General features: G+C 41.0%; 1 protein-coding gene across 1 annotated transcript in view; it reads left to right on the forward strand.

Annotated features, from left to right (window-relative positions):
* The window catches only part of LOC118565910 (proline-rich receptor-like protein kinase PERK2), a 79,127-nt gene extending 65,403 nt beyond the window's left edge, over positions 1-13,724 (forward strand). The window contains exons 3-7 of the mRNA XM_036146988.1: positions 1,825-1,911; positions 4,907-5,006; positions 7,073-7,324; positions 8,539-8,744; positions 13,470-13,724. Coding sequence (XP_036002881.1) covers positions 1,825-1,911; positions 4,907-5,006; positions 7,073-7,324; positions 8,539-8,744; positions 13,470-13,524 — 700 coding nt within the window. The 3' untranslated portion in view covers positions 13,525-13,724. The remainder of the gene's footprint in view (positions 1-1,824; positions 1,912-4,906; positions 5,007-7,072; positions 7,325-8,538; positions 8,745-13,469) is intronic.
* Positions 13,725-21,931: the final 8,207 nt, after the last annotated feature.

Genomic DNA, 21,931 nt, shown 5'->3' on the forward strand with positions numbered 1-21,931 from the left:
TTGTTTGGAGAGAACTCAGTGTGTTGTTGCTTTCTAGGTTTATGTTTCATTTCTTTTGACTGGAAGTAATAATAATGGTTGAGTGGCACCACCAGAGCCCTGACTTGAATCTGATAGACAGAATAGATATGGAGCTCATCACTAAAAATAAATCATTGAAATACCAGTGGAAACATGCAGAGAGCTGCTCAGAAATTAGAAGAAAGGTTTGATTTCTGGAATTCTAAAAGCAATTTTTCAGTTGATGCCAATGACATGCCTTTTTGGTCAAATAGATAGATGGATAGATATAGATATAGATATACTGTATGTGTGTGTGTGTGGAGGGATGCCTTCAATTCAATTTTATTTATACAGCGCCAATTCATGAAAGGTACTTTACAAAGTTCTTAGCTAAGAGAAAATTACTTTAAATCTAAAGGGGGGGGGACCCCAATAACACAAATTATATACCTTTATTTTATTTTTTTGGTAAAACAAAAAGTGGGCTACTTTGTTTAATTCAATATTGCATGGTTGGTTAGTTTATCACCCAGCAGGTAAAAACAACTACAAATATTATTGTGTTTTTAAGATGTAAAAAAAAATAATACAGCCCATCAGTACTTTCAACTTTGGGATTTAGGCCCACATGGCCAAATGTTTGGACACCATTGACATACTCTGTTTTACTGTAACAATATAAACATCCACAACGACCCCAGCGGCATCATAGAGACTGCCTTTAGCCACTCAAACCAATCAGTTATTTAATATTCTTAACACTTGAGCTCCAGGTTTGAAATACTTCAAATGTCTGAACACACGTTGCCACACAATGAGCCTTGAGTCCAGTTTCTGGCTACAGTTTCACAAAAACAAACTTAAAGCATCACTTATTGCTGCACACTACACCAAAACTACATTTCCAAATGATACCTGGCTTTTTTCACCTCTAGTCTGAGCTATGTTGATTTGTTTATCTGTTGACAAATCTGACAAATATTCTCCTTGACAGGGACATATTATCAAAACACAAACAAGTCTTTCATTACTTTAATCTGAATGGTATACCTGAGCGATGTCCCACAGCAGCATACCTAGCACCTCACCACCTACATTCAGTTTCATTCATCTCTAATCCCAAAACCAATTCAAAAGCCATCTCCTTTGTTTAGACTGCATTTGGTTCACCACTCATAACTATACAAAGTCAGAACAGTAGCATTTACATCAACCCACAACATGCTGCTGTCTTCTGCAGGTGTGTAACAGCAATGGGACTGCCACTGCAATAAAGGCTGGGCTCCTCCGTTCTGTGAGAAGCCGGGACTGGGCGGCAGCGTCGACAGTGACCTGTGCAGAATTACAGTGAGTATACAGAGAGTTCTTCTGTTGTTGCCTTTGTCCCTCTTAAACCTTTTTAAGTGAGTAGCCTCCACTCTGTGAGATTAAATTAAATAATCTGAAATATTTAAGGGTAAATAAATACCGAAGGAATCTGTAAAAAACGATGTACATATCTCTGTCGTATTTCCTTTCCATACTGTAATCCTTTAATAAATGAACCATTGTGTATATTAACTGCATCCTCAAGTGAAGCAAGTAAGTAAGTAAGACATAGCTAGGGCTGTAGCTCATGTATTTTCCAACCAACTTTAAAGAACACTAAAAGAAACTAAATTAAACTAGTTTCCATTTAGTGCACATGCTAAATAAATAATCAACAGTCTGGGACATATCTGTGTCATAGAAGGGTGTTGTGTGTGTGTGTGTGTGTGTCCACAGGTCAAGTGGGTTTGGTAGTGGGTCTGCTGTTTGCCTTCCTGGTGGTCCTTCCTGCAGTGCTGCTGCTCTTTCTACTGCTACAGAGTCAAAATCGTCGTACTACCACAAGTGGATTTCACAGAGAGACAAGAACAAGAACAACAAGTACCGTCCCCCTAACATTTCAGCTGTCTGTCTGTCACTCTCTGTGTATTTGCTTTTATTTTAACCCACTTTCCTTGGATATTAGGCTTCCCAGGCAAAACAAAGGGTTAAATTGTAACTGATATCTGGTTGTCACAGTGGTTGACAGGTGATTCACCATGGACCACACTGTTCTCACAGGACGTGGTGATCTGTAGTGAGAGTCAAGAGCAGGTTAAAAAGAAACTGGAGAGGAGGAGGTATGCTTTGGGGACCAGGGGACTGAAAGTCAGCAGAAGTTAGACAGAATCCATGTGGGTAAATGAGAGGGACATAGGTGGAAAAGTGAAGCTGCATGGAGTAGAAGTACTGAAGGTGGGTGAGGAGAACCATCCAAAGAAGGGACAATACTCTCTCCTAGGGTGGTCTACCTGCAATCATTGCTTTTCAGCAACCTGTAATTAAGTTTTTTGTGTTTAGCTTTTGCCTAATCTTGTTCCCAGGCCTTATTAGTTTGTCTCATTTGGACCATACACAGAAATGAGAAATATAATGCTTGAAAAAGAACGAAAGTTCTCCTAGGTGCACATCTTTATGTGTGTTCTGTGTGCAACAGATCAATGCATGCACCAGAACTTGTTATATCAGAATCAATGGCAGCATTCAGCACTGCAGCCTCATCTCTCACAGAACACAACTAAATCCATTTCTTCATAAAGCCTCGAGCTTTTTATGAGTCCTGCCACATTTATCATCACCCACAGAGTCGTCAAAGCAGTTGTTGAACATGTGCCTCAAAGGATATTCCCGCCTTTGACAGTGATTTATGGAACATGAATCTGAGTGGAGATGCTGCAGCAGCAATGTAAAGGTGCTGCTAATCCAATAAAAACAGAGAGCGAGAAGCAACACATGATGCTGAGGATGTTGGAGCTCACGGACATTTTACACTAACGGCTGCTAATGGGGAACAGATCATGGGAAAGAGAGAGAGCTACACCGGTGGGTTTATGTGTTGGTTTGACAAATCTTTCAGAGCAGCAGCTGTGACAAAACCCCTCAGAGGTTACAGTTTTGCTCCGTTACATATTCTATGGGTTCATTTGCAGGTCAGCTAGTGGCTCTTGTGGTTTGTAGGATTATCTATGCAGATTTGAAGAGTATCACCATCCTACGCATGCATATTTTGATCACAAAAACAAACCAGACTGCAGCTGATGCAAGTGTTAAAATCCCCCCCCCCCCCCACCCCACCCAAGTGAGGATCAGACCTTACAGACACTGTAACCTGAATCTTGCCAGACAGATTTTGATCCGCAGAGCTCCACATACCCATCTGGAATTGCTCCACTGGAGATGTATTTCAGAAGGAGGGTCCTTATCAAAACTCCTTGCGTATGATTGGATAAACCACTTGTCCGTCAATCTTTACTGTTTGCTACTTACACCACTCACATCGAAACCAACCTGTGACGCTGACAAGAGCTACCCAGGGAAAACCAAAACAAAACAGCTGCCATCTTGGATATAGCGCGATATCGGTAAATCACCGATGTTGGTGTTCTTTTAAAGAATTAACCGTATTTTTGGCTGGACCGGATTATAATGTGCATTAAATATTCTTCCCATATCACTCCGCCCCTTCGCGGACACACATACTACCTGAGTGGGAGAGCTTTCCGTTTCTTTATGGTGGATAGTTTTTTAAGTCCATTATCGCGGGACATTTGATCACAGCAAATAATTTTTATGTAGGTTAAAGCCAGGCCTATTAGCGCTGAGCAGTTCTCTTCTTTCTCTGCCATGAAAGGCGAGCCAGCTCCACGCACACACACAGAAAGACGGAGAGTGACTCAAAATGCTGAAAACATCCAGCCAAGATTTTAACTTTTGATATCTGTTATGGGCAAATATCCCCCACTAACTTAGTAAACCCTTTAGGGTGACATTTCAGCTGTAACTCAGACTGTGGCCAAGTAACAACGCAGCAGCAGCGGCCGTAGCACTGCAGTCTTCCTGGCCAGGTTCCTGTCCGCCGGTGTCTGCAGCTCCCAACAAGTCAGAGCAGAATTAAAATCGGCTCATAATCCTGATGAACTGACTGCACAGATGAAGTTTGGAGGTGTACTTTCTCACCTAGCAACTTTTTGTGATAAATCAAGGTTATAAAACTGATAGGTTTGTAAACTCCTCATCTCCTTACTCCACCCTTGAGGTGGACAGTTTTTCTTAATGCACGCAACCCCGCCCCTTCAACAAGCCCTGAGAAAGCAGAGAAGTACTTGGTCAGACGATGGGGGGGCAGAGCCCTGGGAATTACAAACTTCTAATATGTCTTGAGTCTTTTCATCATCCCTTCAGCGATGAGATGACTGAAAATAAAAAAAGTGGAAATAAGAGCTTGTGATTACTCACCAAACCAAGATTATTAAACAGGTATTGATTAATTTAAAAGAATGATCAGATGGATACCTCTTTCCTTTAATAAATCCAGACAACATCTTAAAAAGCCAGTCTTTTGTTACTCGGGTGAGTTTTTTTTTCTAATATTAAAATGTGTATGATGCTCTGAAACATTTAACTACTTTGAACAGAACATTCTCTGATAAGTTGGGCAAAACAAGATTGATGGTCCTAGTTTACAGAGGTCAATTCAGCACCCTGATCATCCATTCATCCATCCATTCATCCATCCATCCATCCATCCATTCATCCATCCATCCATCCATCCATCCATCCATTTTCTAACACGTCTTTCCTTTGTGGGTTGGGTGGACTGGACAGGTTGCCAGTTTATCACAGCACCCTGATCATATATTGGCCTAATTGTCACTGGGCTGAAACATTCGGTTTGTTCTTTTCCCACCCGTTTACTTTAGATTCATCCTCAATAACAAACCATGTGGGGATCCCTCTTGTTTTATATCTTGTCCCTAAAAGAAAACAACATATCAAACTGAGCGAAAGGACAGATTTTATTGACTTATTTTTGTCTGTCCTTCTTTCCTTGTTTCAGGAAGGAGGCTTCAGTGGAGAAAGAGAAAAATGGTCACCTGAATCATGCCTTTCACCTCAAGGTGGTCGGTCCAATCAACAAAGCCGGCAGCCACAAGGCGGTGAGTAGAGTTTCTGTGGCAAAAAACGGAGAAAATGGAGTGAAAGGAGGGGATGGGTTCTGGTTACTGCGGCTTGATGAATATAAACTCCATGAAGCTGACCTTCACATTAAGAAGCTTCGATATACAGAAGTTTGTTTTATTATTTGACCACTTAGAGCATGCCTCCTCCCACTCCCTCAACACTTCTACTGATTATTTCATCAGGCCTTTATTCCTGTGTCTACTTGATTATTTTATTGGAAGGGTCACTGGCAAGGAGTGAGGTATGAAATATAAAATAAGATGGAAAATTATAGCTCGAAGACAAGAAAAAGCAGAACAAAAGAACTAAATAACAATATAATACCACACCTATTTTATGACATTTAGTCCTTTTAAATCCTTACTTTTAAAGTAGTTGATCAGTACCAGGATGCAGTGGGTACAAAGTGTAGAAGAATCATCAAGAATTGAAACAAAATTTTCAAATGAAGTAAGTGACACAGTTTGATAGAGAGCCATTGAAAGCAACTCCTGACAGGTGTCCAATGATGAGTATTATAGAAATGTTCACATCTATAAGAAAAACACAGTTCAATTCAAACTGATTCAGAGTAAGAATTTTCTTGCAAAGTAAACCATAATCAACAATATTTATTCATCTGATTCTAGACCAGCTCTACGGTGACTTTGGCTTTGTGGCAAATTGTTACTATTTATTTATTTTTTTTGCTATGTCCTTATGATAGAAAGCTGACTATTTTGGTGTATGTTTTAGTTTCCTTTCATCATTATTTAGTTAGTTCAACATTAGCCTGAAGCGGATGTAAAAAGATGTACTTTATACAGGAAATATGTTTTTAATGTAAATTTGTAGCAAAACGCAAAGCATTAGATATCTATAATAAATTCACAGATTATAATTACAATAAGAAACAAACTATTAGACAATAGATTCTCATTACGTACTAGAAAAAAAAAAATCTGCAACGCAACTGATAGTAAGGAGGAGGGACCAGGAAGGCATACTTGTTCACATTTTCAGGCTAAGTCCACAGAGTTTTCTGAACTCCCTACTGCAGCTGTAGGCGGCCTGTGTGTCACGATTAGTCATTAATTACTGATATTAGGACCAGAGATGAAGTCATTGTGTGTGTGAGAGAGAGTAGTTAGTGTTACTCAGCTCCGCAGTCAAACTGGATTTACCAACTACAAAAACATGACTGTTGGAGTTAACATTTTTCACTCTTTTAGCATCTTATATTAGTGCTTAGTGTGATACTACCATCAGTCTCTATGTTTTCTGGAAACAAACCTTAATGTTAACCATAAGATTGATGAAAGATTGACTACGTTTCCGAATCAGGCATATCTCATGGCATGGCCTCCTCAAAAGGATATAACAAAATCTTTACTGTTTTGTGTTCAGTTTTATCTGTTTAAATCTCACTACCCGGTCAAGGTAGCAGCCTGAAGGTACAGGCAAAAATGCACTTTCCTTCCTTTAAGCTTTTTATGCTTTTGGTGCTTCTTGATTTTACTTTTAAACATCTCACTGAAAAGGAAAACGGCTGAGTGTTCTTGCTTTAGTCAAGAACATTCTTGAACTACGCCCAAGTATGTGGGGGCATTTACATCAATGCACTTCTAGTTTCGACATTACAGTCAGGCAGTCTTGTAGACAGCTCAGGGGTCCAATCAGGTAATGACAAAGTGTACCATAATGCTCCGAATATCCATTGTGCTGAGCAGCTTCGTTGCTTACCAAAGTCATACTTACACATTTTAACTGATTTTTGAGCGACTTGAACCACATAAAATCAGTCAGTAAGCACAACGTTAATCATATAATAGCACCGGGATATAAGGTACAAAATCTATTTTTGAGAAAATGTAAGGCTTTGTGTGTGCCTTGTAGTCCGAAAAATACGGTACTGTATCCTCTCAAATGTGAACTTTGTGACTGATTACAATTATAGATTCCTGCAGATGTGTGAAATGGGGATTATTAAATACCATGCCTGTTTTTAAAGCTGGTTTTGTTGAAGTCCAGTTTTGTTTTTGTTTTTTTTATTTCATCCCAGCTTCCTCACACCAGCAAAGAGGTTCTGCCACTCAGACCAGGACTGGTGCCAAACGGTACCCAGCCAGTCAACATCGTGCGACCTCTGAGACCTACCCAGTCTCCCCGGGGTGGTCCTCGGGACCTCAAGGTGGTAAGGCCACCGCTCCCAGCTGGCAAGCCTCCAACAGTCCCACCCAAGTCGCCCCCAACTCCACAGAGACTCAGCCCTCCTAAGAAACCACTGCCCCTTAACCCAACACGTTCCCCACTGGTAAGACCCATTGTTTTTACCCTTGACTGAGCTGGAAATATATTATTTTTTTTATCTTTAGCAGAATTTTGCTCAGCATTAATGTGGAGAAGCCGGAGAATGGACCACAAGAATATAGATCAATATCTAGTTAGAGATAGAATGAATATGGAGGCAAGCCTTACCATTAACAACTGTCTCATATCAAGAACACCAAATTAAATAAAATTGATGTATGTTACTACTAGAAATGTTCTATTCTAATTAAAAAGAAAAATTTTGTGTCATAAAGAAAGAGTTATTGAATCGTGTCTGTGGTGAGCAGCAAGAACCAAAGCCACCCTGCTCCTTCTGGGTCCGAGGTGCAACAATCAGTCTGAGCTTACTTCACCCCTAGAGCAGCTTTGCCGGAGAGGCTGGAAAGTGCTGATCCCTCGGTAGTTGGAAGGCCCTCTCTGCTCCCCTTTCTTAAATATTTTAGACCTCCACCAGGGTGTGCCACTCCACATTTGTTGTTTCAGTTCTCCATGCAGCATTAATGAGGCACATCGGCCATGAGAGTCAGACAGCATCCAGAGCCCTCAGCATCTCAGGCTGAATCTCATCCACCCCTGGCGCCCGGCCACTGGGGAGTTTTATACTACCTCAGTGACGTCTGATTTGGTAATGGACTCGTCTCCCGCCAAGTCTTCAGACTCTGCCCCTGCAGTATTTGAAATACTACTTAAAATCAAGTAAATAAAAAAAACAAAAAATACCTTTATTGTCACACAATGGGGAAATTCAGGGATGACATTGGCAAAGACACAGAGTGACACACAATTTTTAGTAATGAGAAAAAGGAGCTTATTTGGTGTAGACAGTTGATTCATGGATTAAGGATAAGGAGTTTTTCTATCTCTAACCAGATGTTTAATTGTTTGGTTTCTTTTGAAACTTTGTATATATAAGGGCTGAAGCTTTAAATAACAGCTTTCATTCTTCTGTTATAGCTTACCCTCAGCTGGGGCTGATGTTTTCAGTGATTAAGAGAAGCATCTCACTCACTTTGCTCATAAAACATAGTCTAAGCAAGGGAAACGTGGGCATCTTTGAATGCTGGTCACTCCTTCAGATGAAGTACAGAGATGATGTGTTCCCTGCATCACTATTTTAGTTCTTGAAAAACCAGCTTAAGCTGCTCTGGTCACATCTGAATCTTCAGTTATCCAACCCTGTCTGTTTGTGTCCTGTAGCTGGTATCGGACCGGCAGTCCAGAACATCCCCCTTCCCTCCACAGAGGCCTCTGCCCCTCAGTCCAGCCAGAGCAGCCTCCACCTCGGTGAGTCCGACCCACTCCACCGGCTCCAAAACCACAGGATTGCTTGTCATGATGCCTCCAGCACCTGGACCGCAACCTGTGGGGAAAGTGTCAGCCATTCCCCCTCTCAGAGTACTCAGGTAGGAGAACGTACAGATTTAACATAAACAAAGACTTTACTCCTGTATTCTGTACTCCTAAACTAACATGTCTTGCAAAACTCTTCCCACCCCTTCAGCTTTTTCACATTGTGTCTTCATTACAGCCAAAAACCTCAGTTTGTTCTTTAGGAATTCGATGGATCAACTCAAAGTAGTGTTTCATTCTGAAGTGAAAGACAAACGGTACAAGTGTGCTGAGCCCTATGTGTTCTTCCCCATTTTCTATGGATTCTCCTGAAGAGAAACCAGCTTAACCACTTATCTAGGTAGAATAAATTAGACACAAGTGGCCTCTGCTAATAGGCCTCCTGAGAATAACTGCAGCTGTTCTGTTTCTGGCCTCGGAACTTTCTTAGAGAACATGAGAGAACATCTAGCATCATCAAAACCAAGGAACCCAGCAGACAGGTCACAGAGAAGGTTCTAGTTCAGTTTAAAGCAGGGTTAGGTTCTACAGCCACCACTCAAGCTTTGGACATCTACCAGAGCTCTGTTTAATTCATCATCTGAACATGGAGAAAGGATGGATAACCTGCAGACGTACCAGGACATGGACGTCCACCTGAACTGACAGGACAAGTGCTGTTTGTTGTGCACCTCACAAATCTGGTTTTCATGAAAGAGTGGCACGAAGATGGGCATTGCTGAAAGGAAGTGACAAGGATTTCTGTTGGCTGTTTACCAGAAACCATGTAGGGTAACAGCAGACACGTGAAAGAAGGTGTTCTGCTCAGATGAGTCCACAATGTAACCTTTTGATTTCCATGCAAAACATTACGTGGCCAAAAACAAACATTATGCATCATCCTGAGGGAACGTTCACTGTGAAACATAGTGGTGGTAACTAGTGTTGCACCAATACCGATACCAGTATTGGCTGGGGCGCCAATACCACACTAAAATGGTGGTATCGGTATCGGCGAGTACCAACAAATAGGGCACCGATACCATATTGATGTTTTTATGTCACTTGAACGCAGCCTTCTCTCTCCCAACACTCACTAGTTCTCCTGGATTCACTTTGTATTAGTCTTTTTCCTGCTTTAATAAGGTAGCAGCTTGACAAAGCCATGATAGCAATTATTTTACATCCAAGTAGTATGCTGTCCTTCATATATACACACACACATAATTTTCAAAGTAATGGTATCGGTATGGTATCGGCCGATACTGCACAGCCAGGTATCGGGGCCAAAAAATGGCATCGGCGCAACACTAGTGGTAACATCAAGCTGAGGGGATGCTTTTCTTCAGTGAGAACAAAGAAACAGATCAGAGTTGATGGGAAGATGGATGGAGCTAAATCCAGGACAATCCTGGAAGAAAACCTGTTAGAGGTGTAAATGTGTAAACAAGGATTCCCCCAAATGCTTTAAGCTGAAATTGCTGCTTGCCAAAAACTTGCCTGATCTGCACCAAGAATGGAAATCAAACAACCATCAACAGAAGCTGCCCAGAAGCTTCCTGGACTGATATCAGACAAACCTGTTCTGCACAGTTCAGTCATCAGTCTGACATGACTTCCTGCCCATGACACGGATTATTTAATCGTTTGTCCTCCAGCGGCAGTCTTTGTGCCAGCAGCTTTTTCATTAGAGAAAAGACTGTTTCAGGTGTCAGGGCTTAACACATCAGGCACTTTGATGGAGAGGTGGGATCTAAAGGTCTACTGGCAGGAAAGAAAGTTCCCCTAAGGAAACAGTGGTTTAAGTGGTTTCAAAATAACACACTTTAAAAAATATGCAGTGCTGACAGACTCAACTTCTGAATCTTAAAATACAAAAACAAAAAAATGTCTGTCATCATTTGGGTACTTATCAAATAAATATCATTTTGATCATTTTACCTGACCGAAAATGGTGGACATTTAGGTGAGTTTAAATTCAGACAGTGGGGAAAAGGGTGTTTTGTACAGAGTTTGTAAGCTTTTAACTGCAGCTGGTCCACAGGGAAAATACACTAATGTTGGAGTGAGAGTGTGACCTGCGTTCTCTGGGTTTATTTAGGTTTCCTTTAAATATGGTAGAATTTCATCTCGACCAACCACGAGACTTCTGGAACAATGTATTTTGGGTCCTGCATCTGACATTCAATCTAGCTACATGTTCCAACTCTATAAAGAGGAGAGGTTATGTTGTTATTTCCCGGAGCCTTAGAAGTGACAGAGCATTCAGGTTGTGTGTAGCATTATAGTCCGTGGGCCAGAATCTGTAGGACGTCTCCTTAAGAAGTTTCGTATGAACTGTCAGGGGGCAACTTTCTTCCACCGGGATAAGTTGCTACACATAGCAGTGATCTCAAAACACCAATGTTCCCACGTTTTCACTTGCACATTAAGAAGTTAAAGCCGCTAAAAAAAATCTAAACTGTAGCGCTCCGGTCCAAGAGGTCATATGATAAAATTTTTGCTGCTCAGCCAATCAGATCGCTGTATTGTCAGCTGAGCGCGTTCAACCACGTCATCATGGCTGCGCCTGTAAAGGGTTGTAAACATTTGTTTCCAGATGAAGAAAGCCCAATAATAGCATTTTCTGGTGCCAGTTGAGAGAGATCTTGATGGCGAGGAAAAATAAATACCCCAGACCATCCATCATTCATTTTCTAACACGATTGTCCCTGCTGGGTTTGTGAGGGGTGCCGGTGTCTATCTCAGCTGTCAATGGGCGAGAGGCGGGGTATAACCTGGACAGGTCACCAGTCCATCGCAGGGCAGAAATAGCCCAGACTTTTGCTCAATTTACTGTGATATCACCAAGACCTGCTGCGCTAGGATAGCACAGGCGACAGGTGTCGTTGTGCCAAACGACTTATCCACGGCAGAATCTGTATCCCTTGCGTCGGGAGCGTATTCAGCTGGAAGAATAAATCCAGTCAACTCCGCCTCATCTCCAACCTATTAGGCGTGGAAATGAAGATGTTTTACTTTTCTTAACGAAATATAACAATGGTGTCGTTACATTATCGTTCAGTTAGTGTGAAAAACTGAAAATGTAACACTTGTTAGTGCTATCGTCAGGGATTGCTATGTCGGTGAAAACTCGATTGATCGCTCTATATAACATGTTATGAGAAAGTAAACAGCTCTGTGGTCATTTCCACATGTGTCACGAAAATATTAGCTTTATGTTTTTAGATTGTCGCATTGTCTGTCTGCTGAAACCAAAAATCCACCTTCCTGAGTCCATCACAGCTGTCTACTGGTTCATCTTTTTTCTTTTTCTTTTCTTTTTGACCCGCATGAATAGATCATATAAAGCGGATTTCGCGTGTGATAAAATTAACACTGAATAAAGGTACAGCCAAAATGATCAGATTTAATAGGATTTTAATTCAACAAAGAACCATATAGAGATATTAACCATATTAAGAAAACGAGATATGTCGCTCCTAACAATGTATTAGGAGTTTAAAAGATCAATTTCATTTTATTAGAATGTGATGTTTAAAAATATTTAGACTTCACAAAGCTGGAGGTTAAAAGTTTTATTGATTTCAAGCACACTCCCGACGCAGGCGATACAAATTCTGGTGGGGATAAGTCGTTTGGCTGTGCTATCCTAGCGCAGCAGGTCTTGGTGATATCACAGTAAATTGGGCAAAAGTCTGGGCTATTTCTGCCCTGCGATGGACTGGTGACCTGTCCAGGTTATACCCGCCTCTCGCCCATTGACAACTGGAGATAGACACCGGCACCCCTCACAAACCCAGCAGGGATAAGCGTGTTAGAAAATGAATGATGGATGGTCTGGGCTATTTATTTTTCCTCGCCATCAAGATCTCTCTCAACTGGCACCAGAAAATGCTATTATTGGGCTTTCTTCGTCTGGAAACAGATGTTTACAACCCTTTACGGGCGCAGCCATGATGAGCGGTTGAACTCGCTCAGCTGACAATACAGCGATCTGATTGGCTGAGCAGCAAAAATCGAATCACGTGACCTCTTGGACCGGAGCGCTACAGTTTATATTTTTTATCAGCTTTAACTTCTTAATGTGCAAGTGAAAACGTGGGAACATTGGTGTTTTGAGATCACTGCTATGTGTAGCAACTTATCCCGGTGGAAGAAAGTTTCCCCCTGACAGTTCATACAAAAAGTCACCCTACAGATTCTGGCCCACGGCCTATAACTGTAAGAAGGAAGCAGCTGTATCTGTGAGAAGTATTTTCCTGTCTTCTCATCCTGAGCTGTTTCTGTTCTAGACATGAGGGCACTGACTCAGTTCTTTGTCTAAAATTCTGCTTCTTTTACATGTAAACGACAGTCTTCACTCCAAGCCTGATAAGTATACCCAACAATGTGATATAATTTAATCGGCAGGGTATCAATAATTTTTCGACTTAACTTCACAACTCTCTAAAAGGATTGTGATACAAACAATGCAGTGGCCATTTTGTTATTCAGTCCTGTTTTTAAAGAGCCTTTTGTCAATTAGAGAGAGAGAGAGAGTGTGTGTGTGTGTGTGTGTGTGTGTGTGTGTGTGTGTGTGTGTGTGTGTAAATTAGCATCACTGTGGCTCACACTGAGTAATGATGATTTAGTGCTTCATAAGACAGAGCCTAGAAAAAAATTGGGTTTGGATTCAGTGTGTTCGCTTGTTAAGATAAAACAAGATTATAACTCTGGAAAATATTTCCAGAGTTACAATTATTCAGGAGGCCTTATGCTGAAATCTTGAAATCTCTTGTTTTCCCACCTGCTTCTAGACCAATCCCAGGTGCCAGACCGAAGACAGCCTCGCATCCTCCACCACGAAAATGACCTTCTCCTTGTCCCTCCCCCTGTGAGGAGGCAGCAGCTGACAGCCTATTTGCACTAAAGAGACTTTAGCTGGTGAACCCAGAGCTGTCGTACGCCGCAGAGGAGGACAAACAGAGCTGGTACCAGAGGCCCGAAGGAACAAACAGGACTCGCACCACTTCAGACTTCTAATGAAACCTTGACCCCGCTCCTCTTACTTTATTTTTTATCCTCTCCTCCATTCCTGGAGTGCTAACATTACCATGACGACGCTGCATTGTGTGGAGGCCTTGCAGACTGAAACATGTTGACGATTATTTACCAAATCAGTTTTTAGTATTCTGTTTTTTTTTATCTCTTAATGCTGTCCAATGAAAAACTGCATTTTGTAATGAGTGTCGCTTTGTTTACAGTTTGTTTTATGTCATGTTGAATGATTTGTGTTTCGTGCCAAAGAACTTTTTATGTACCTGCGGTGTGTCTGAATTGCTGTAAAATCTTGTTGCGTTAGGTTCCCCACAAGTCCGCCCCCCCCCATATTATTTTGGTTTTCAACATTGTTTGTGTTTGACTGTATGAAGAATGTTTAAAGTTAGATGTGTAGGTACAGCCGTCTATCAGGGGAAGGACAGCCATTCACACAGTAGCCTCATATCCACACTGTTTACATGGCGGAGGGCTTGATGGAGAGCTGGCAGGACACATCCAGGTCTTTGTTTAGTTTAGTTTTTTTATCTTCTTTGCTCTGTGTTTTTCATTTCAGCTGGTGAACATAAATATTTTTACAAAAACATCAAGTTTTGTGTTTTTTTATTTATCTCTTCTTCTTTAAGGTAACTCCCTAAATGAATCAATATAGCATATGATCTTCCTCCATGTCCCCCTGTTTCTAACAATCTCATGCCTCCATATTTTCTCCTTCACTACATCCATGAAACATCACTGTAGTCTGCCTTGTCCCTGGCAGCTCCATGTCCTAATATAATATATCCACTATCTATTCTGTTTTTTATTTATATAGCGCTAATTCACAACATATCATCTAAAGCCACTTTGCAAAGTCAAATTCAATCAAATCATACAGATTGGTCAAAAAGCTTCCTCTCTAAGGAAACCCAGCAGATTGCATCAAGTCTTGACAAACAGCATTCACTCCTCCTGAAAGAGCGTAGAGCCACAAGGACAGTTGTCTGCATTATGCATGGCTTATACTCAGCATGCATGAAGTGATAGTGGAGAGTAAAATTCCCCTATAATAGGGAGGAAAACCTCCAGCAGAACCAGGCTCAGTGTGAACGGTCATCTGCCTCGACCGACTGGGGGAAGACAGAGCAGAGACACAGAAAGCACAGATTGATCCATGAATCTTTTCTATGTTATATGGTAATGGAAGATTATCTGCCTCCCTGGATGGTGTCACAGCTAACAGAACACCATCTGTGAAGAGAAAAAAAGAAAATATTAAGTTAAAACGACAAACAATGCAAATTGGAGAACAGCAGGAGAACTCAGCAGAGTGAGAGAAATAGACCCTGTTGTCCTCCAGCAGCCTAAGCCTATAGCAGCATAACTATAGAGGTAGCTCAGGGTAGCATAAGCCACTCTAACTATAAGCGTTGTCAAAGAAGAAAATTCTAAGCCTAGTCTTGAAAGTGTCTGCCTAACAGTCCAAAAGTGGGAGTTGGTTCCACAGGAGAGGAGCCTGATAGCTAAAAGATCTGCCTCCCATTCTACTTTTAGAGATTCTAGGAACCACCAGCAGACCTGCAGTCTGAGAGTGAAGTGCTCTGTTAGGAACATACGGGGTAATCAGAGCTCTGATATATGATGGAGCTTGATTATTAAGGGCTTTATATGCAAGAAGGAGAATTTTAAATTATATTCTTGATTTAACAGGAAGACGATGAAGGGAAGCTAAAATTGGAGAAATATGATCTCTTTTGTTAATTTGCATCAGATCTCTTGCTGCAGCATTTTGAATAAGCTGAAGGCTTTGAACTGCAATTTGCAGACTTCCTGATAGTGAAGAATTTATATAGTCCAGCCTGGAAGTAACAAATGCATGGACTAGTTTTTTAGCATCACTTCATGATAACAGAATTTCTGCTTACTGGAGCTGCCGGTTACCTGAAACATCGGCAAATACATAAGATCTCCGCAGCAGTTTGGGCCATGATAAGGCTGCTGGGAGTGTGTGAGGGGTTGAACCGAGCCGTGATCACCCAGACTCATGCTTTGTGAACAAAACCACAACTGGATGTGATCCTTACGCAGCATCGCATGATGGCTATGGTTTCAACTGTATGGTGAAATGAAAAGACCTCGGGGATGTTTCTAGCTCAATTTAGGATAGAAACTCCAACAAATTCAGCTATTTGAGACTTACCATGAAAATGGACCAGCAGAGACTTGAAGGCTGACACAAATGTCACTGCATGACACAAAAACAATCTCCTTGTCATTGAATCCCGCACCCTGATGACTAACCTTGGAGACTGGCTTATCTCAAATTCTCCTGGATATTAGGCAAACAGAATGCTGTACGCCCTCCCGGACCCGCTCAGGACACCTGTGAACTCGAACAGTGTCCTTCTTGAACTGCTGATGATATAACATCAAAGACTTTGGTTGGAGAGGGGGCGGCTGGAGAGTCATGGCCCCATACTGACACGCATACATACACATGGTAATACACCCCCATTTGCCTCACAACATTTGCTGTACCGGTTTTTTGTTTCCCCATGGGACAGGAACCTAGGTTGGATGCAGGTGTGTGGGCAGCTCACTACACCTGATTGCTGCCCGCCTCCCCAAAAACCCTCCCACCTGAAATGTGTCTGCTTATAATGTTGTCTGTATGTTTGCTTTTTTTGTGCTTTCTTGCATTTTCCCTCCTCAAATATCCTAATGTATTCCTTTTTCCATTTTGCAAGAAGGTGGTGCCTGGCATGGCTGCGGCCGCAGTCTCTCATCTACCCATGGCTGTCTTTCTCTTGATGGGCTGTTCTGAAACGAAATTTCCCCCAAATGAAGAAATTCAATTCAGTTTTAGGCCTTGGAAGGGGTTTGAACATAGTCTCTGTGGTCTTCTGCAGTTCCCTTGGAATGAAATGTGGTTTTGGCGCTCTGTAGGATCCGTAAACTCCAGGGATTTCCCCAGTTCTAGCAGCGCAGCCCTTCTGTATGGGAATAATCCTTTGAGTGGTGATAACAAGAACAAAAACACGAGGATGTACATAATGAGCTGAGAGCCTTGGGTGTCTGCAGGGCCCACGCCACCATTTTGAAATATAAAGCTGTACTGTGCTTTAAATTTGGATTCAATTCAATTCAATTCAATTTTATTTATATAGCGCCAAATCATGAAACATGTCATCTCAAGGCACTTTACAAAATCAAGTTCAATCATATTATACAGATTGGGTCAGATTATACAGATTGGTCAAAAATGTCCTATATAAGGAAACCAGTTGATTGCATCAAAGTCCCGACAAGCAGCATTCACTCCTGGGGAACCGTAGAGCCACAGGGAGAGTCGTCTGCATTGTACATGGCTTTGCTGCAATCCCTCATACTGAGCAAGCATGAAGCGACAGTGGGAAGAAAAACCTCCGGCAGAACCGGGCTCAGTGTGAACGGTCATCTGCCTCGACCGACTGGAGGTTACAGAAGACAGAGCAGAGACACAACAAGAGAGACAAACAAGCACAGAAGCACACATTGATCTAGTAATCTGTTCTACATTAGATGGTAGTAGCAGGTGAGCCGTCTTCTCTGGATGATGTCACAGTTAACAGAACGCCAGACCAGGTGTACCTACTATGAAGAAAAAAAGAGAGAGCAAAAAGTTAAAAGCTGAAATGACGACAGTCATTTCAATGTAATACAATGCAAAACTGGAGAACAGTAGACTGAAGAACAGTAGAAATCAGTAGAGTGAGAAAATTAGACCCTGATGTCCTCCAGCAGCCTAGGCCTATCACAGCACAACTATAGAGATAGCTCAGGGTATGAGCCACTCTAACTATAAGCTTTGTCAAAAAGGAAAGTTTTAACATTAGTCTTAAAAATAGATAGGGTGTCAGCCTCACGGACAGTACAGCTGGACAAATTGCATAGGATGAGTAAAGATTAGATACATATTAGTTATTATACTTGAAGATCGATGTAAAATATGTTCTACAAGACACTTAATAAAAAATAAAGACTATATAACAAGGAGTTTATTGAATAAGTTCGATTGTAGATAATGTAAACTGGATAATTATGACATGATTAGATTATAGGTTTAAATATCCATAATATAGAAATGATTTGGGTATTGGACTGTATACACATGGTGGATGTACTGCAAGAGTAAATAGAGTAAAATGTAATGTTGATAAAGATAAAGATTTTTATTCATTGTTATTTGCTATTACCTTCTCTTTATATAGTTGTGCTTTTCGCCATGGGGGATAAAATCAGACTTTAACTTTAAAGCCACTGAAATGTGAAACTTTTGAAGCCACCAAGGGACTGCTGTCAAAAGGGGGGGGGGGGGGGGCCCCATATAAAAACCCTGGCTACGAACAATCACACTTTTTGCCTGCTGTTTTAAGCCTCCCCAAAATTTTAAGCCGCTTATATACTCTCCAGATAAGCATAGGAGAGCCTCTCATCTTCCTCTGCAGAGGGTCCGACTGGAGTTTGAAGACCCGCCACATATGTAGGTGAATCGAAGCTAAGTGCATCCCTGCCCTTTTCCTTCAGCTGACTGCCATGGAAACAGGCTGTTTATAACCTTTTTTCAGCCGTTGCAGGAAAGCTGAGTCAAGACGGCGCATAGTAGTCTCCTGCGGTTATGCCGAGAGTTAAGAGAAAAGCTGATCTGAAGTCGCCCTTCAAACTGTGCAGGCCCTCCAGAGAACGAACACAGACATGCCAGGAAGACCGTCCAGAGGTCCCCAACAGCGAGTAGGATTCACAGATCAGCCGGCCAGAACTGCTTTCCCCCCTGCTGCCCTGTCACCATAACCAGAACACAAGCTTCACCCTGAAGCAACTTCTTCCAACTGGACAGCCCAAAGTCAACCGAACTGACACAGAGACACAGGTTAGGCAGCAAGGTTAAACACTGGTTTTTGGGTTTCATTGTGTTAAGGATTGATCGATGTAAAAGACCAAACTAAGCTATCCATTAGCGATATTTGAAACAATGCTATGCTGACATATTTTGAGTGTGTTTTTATGGTCAGAACAAACTTTAATTCCAACGCTGGGACTTAAATGTTGTTTTCTGGTCCGCTCATTATGAGAAAATATAGCTTAAATGTCTTTTCAAGGGAGCGCCGAACGCTCCCGCTAGCATTAGCAGCATATTAGGTTCCCGGATAACTTACAGCTGCCATCTATTAAATGGTAAATGGACTGAACTTATATAGCGCTTTTCCAGTCACACAGACCACCCAAAGCCCGGTACACTAGAGCCACATTCACCTAATCGCTCTCACTAACGCACACACATTCATACACCGATACGCAGCTTGGTTGGCAACATAAACATAACTACGGGGTTGAAACCTACTGCTGGTCTTAGTCTTGCTCCGCCAGCATCATATAGTGCTATGAGCGTTAGTACAGCATTAATAGGGAGCATTATTGTCAATTTGGTGTTTGAGTAACTTTAGGATTAACCCATCAAGCTAATGCCTTGCTACAGCGTCCTTTAGCTCCCTAAGTTACCAATTTGAGTCTTAAATATTTCCTGGAGTAATAATTGTATTAATAAATATCAAGTGTCCTAAAGGTTAATAATTTTTATTTAGCAAATCATTCTTTAAAATGTTATTTTCTCAAAAATATTTTGCCTAAGATTTGCATCAATAGGTTCAACACATATCAAATGTTCTTCTAAATTAGTTTAGCAAATTTAACCTCATTCCACGTTATGTAAGATGAACTTTAGTTCTCTAACTGTGATCAGCAGTGAACCAGGATTCACTGAATCATTGTGATGATGGTTTCAACTTTTTCTTTCTTCTTTTGTTTCGTTTGTGTGTACATAGTTCCTCAGCTTCTTTTTATCTTAATTTTGCTTAGCAGTTTTAATTAAGTTTCATTAGCCTTGTTGATTGAAATATAGTGTTAATTCAGATAAATATAATTCTATAGTGGTGTTCTCTAAGTCCTAAGTCCTAATATCAGCTGTTTGGGTTGATATTCACTGGACAATACCTAACAGACTGAGAGTTATTTATTAAACATTAAATAACTCATAACATGCGTAATGGCACACGATATCATGACTGACTAACTTTCCACAATCTTCTAATTTATTTTCTTGATTCTTCTTCTGCTGAAAGCACTTGATCCATCTTCTTAATGTACCAATTTACTTCAATTCTAAATGACATCTTGTTAGAATTTGGTACAAACTTTACCCAGAATGGGGCCTAAAAGATAAATTTTCATTTAACCTAATTGTTTTATTATGTCACGTTGATTGTTTCAAGGCTGCACAGTGGCAGAGTGGGTAGTGCTGTTAACCTGGGTCTTTCTGCATGGAGTTTGCATGTTCTCCCTGTGCATGCGTGGGTTCTCTCCAGGTACTCTGTCTTCCTCCCACAGTCCAAAAACATGACTGTTAGGTTATTTGGTCTCTCTAAATTCTCCTCAGGTGTGAGTGTGTGCATGAATGGTTGTTTGTCCTGTTTGTCTCTGTGTTGCCCTGCGATAGACTGGCGACCTGTCTAGAGTGTACCTCACCTCGCGACCCTACAAGGGATAGATGTGTTAGAAAATGGATGGGTAGATGGATGATTGTTTGAAATAAAAAACACTGACAAGTTTAGTTCAATAACTGTATCATAGACGAAAGAAATGCCAAACAGTTTGGAGACATTTCATATAAAATGTTTGATGTACAGTAGGTTCCTTCCAGATGCAGATTCAGATCAGATCACTCAGCGAGGGTAAAATGTGGGTTAAACTGTCCTTGTCCAAACTTCATGGTGGGTATAATGCTCCCACCAATTCCACCAGATATTGAGGCCAGCCTTGGATTTTAAAAACTCATTAGCATGACTTAGAGGACTGCTGGTGAGGTGGCTGGGGCATTAGGAGATATTTCCAAGTTTAAACAATATTCTTATTGCTGTAAATGTTTTTTTAAACACTTATACTCATTTCAATTGGATTCAGTCTATTTATATAGCCTGTACTTACAACTTAAGTCGTCTCAATCCACTTAATAAAATAAAAAGATACAAGTTATATCAAGTAATATAAGTCCTATAGCAGAGTTTTATTCCATCAATGTGTAATAAAATACTGTCAGAGTGGTTAGATTATACAAGGACAGACAGTAAATACCGAGTTGTATGTAAGGACAGCAGGAGATTGCATCAAAGCTTTCCTTTTTTTGTTTTTATACCATTGTCATGTTCAGCAGAATGGTGCTCTGGCTGCTGTATGTATGCCAAACATATTTGCTTTATTAATCCTCACTTGATAGCCGTCCCTTGATGATTTATTTTATTGCTTTTAAAGCACTATGTATAAACCGATGCCAAACTTGACAGAGGAAGAGGAGAAGATGAATAGCAAGGACAGAATAAGAGGAAGAGAGAAAGGACAGAGACACAAGGATATGCAACAAAATTGTTGATACATTTTGGAGAGAACTACAGGGCAACACAGCCCTATATGATTTGAATCCTGGCTTTAAAACACACAATAAAAACTATAGAAGGAAAACACCCCATCCAGTCCCCTGTCCAGCAGAGAAGGCACACGAGTGGCGAACACCTGAGTGCCACACCTCACTTCGATCCAAAAATCACCCCACTGCTGGCAGGCAGCAGAACTCCATCACATGCACTGCAGTGTTTTTCTTTTGTATTTGTTATTTTTTGGAGTTTGCATCATAATTGCAGCATTTTTCTTTTGCAGTGTTGTCTGTTTCATTTGTTTTTTTTGTGTTTGTGTGTTTTGCTTCATTCATATCTCCTCAGCTCGTATCTCCTGGCTGTTTGTGGCGCATTGAGCTGTTTGCTATGCGTTTACAACTATTGGCCAATGTAAATATCAGTCAAAAATCTGCTTCTGTATATGGATAGCATGAAATAATTAGCCACCTTTACAAAGAAAAATAAAAGCACATTATAATTAATCACCAGTGACCATTGAATGTTTTAGGATCCTTTTTTACTGCAGATTTATTCTATAAAATAATTTGATGTGTGTCATGATGATCTACATAACCTATCAGCCATCAAAATACCCTACATTGTTGTTTGTCTTCACTCACAAATGGTCTTAATGGATTCAACTCTGTTGGAAATGAGAAATCTGCAAGAGGCAGCTCTCTTCTCTCTGGAGACTAATGCATTTGGAGAGTCTGTGGTTCAAGTGGAATGCTATTGGACAGCGAGGAGGAATGGGCTCA

Source organism: Fundulus heteroclitus, chromosome 14 (genome assembly GCF_011125445.2).
Source record: "Fundulus heteroclitus isolate FHET01 chromosome 14, MU-UCD_Fhet_4.1, whole genome shotgun sequence".
NCBI lineage: Eukaryota > Metazoa > Chordata > Actinopteri > Cyprinodontiformes > Fundulidae > Fundulus > Fundulus heteroclitus.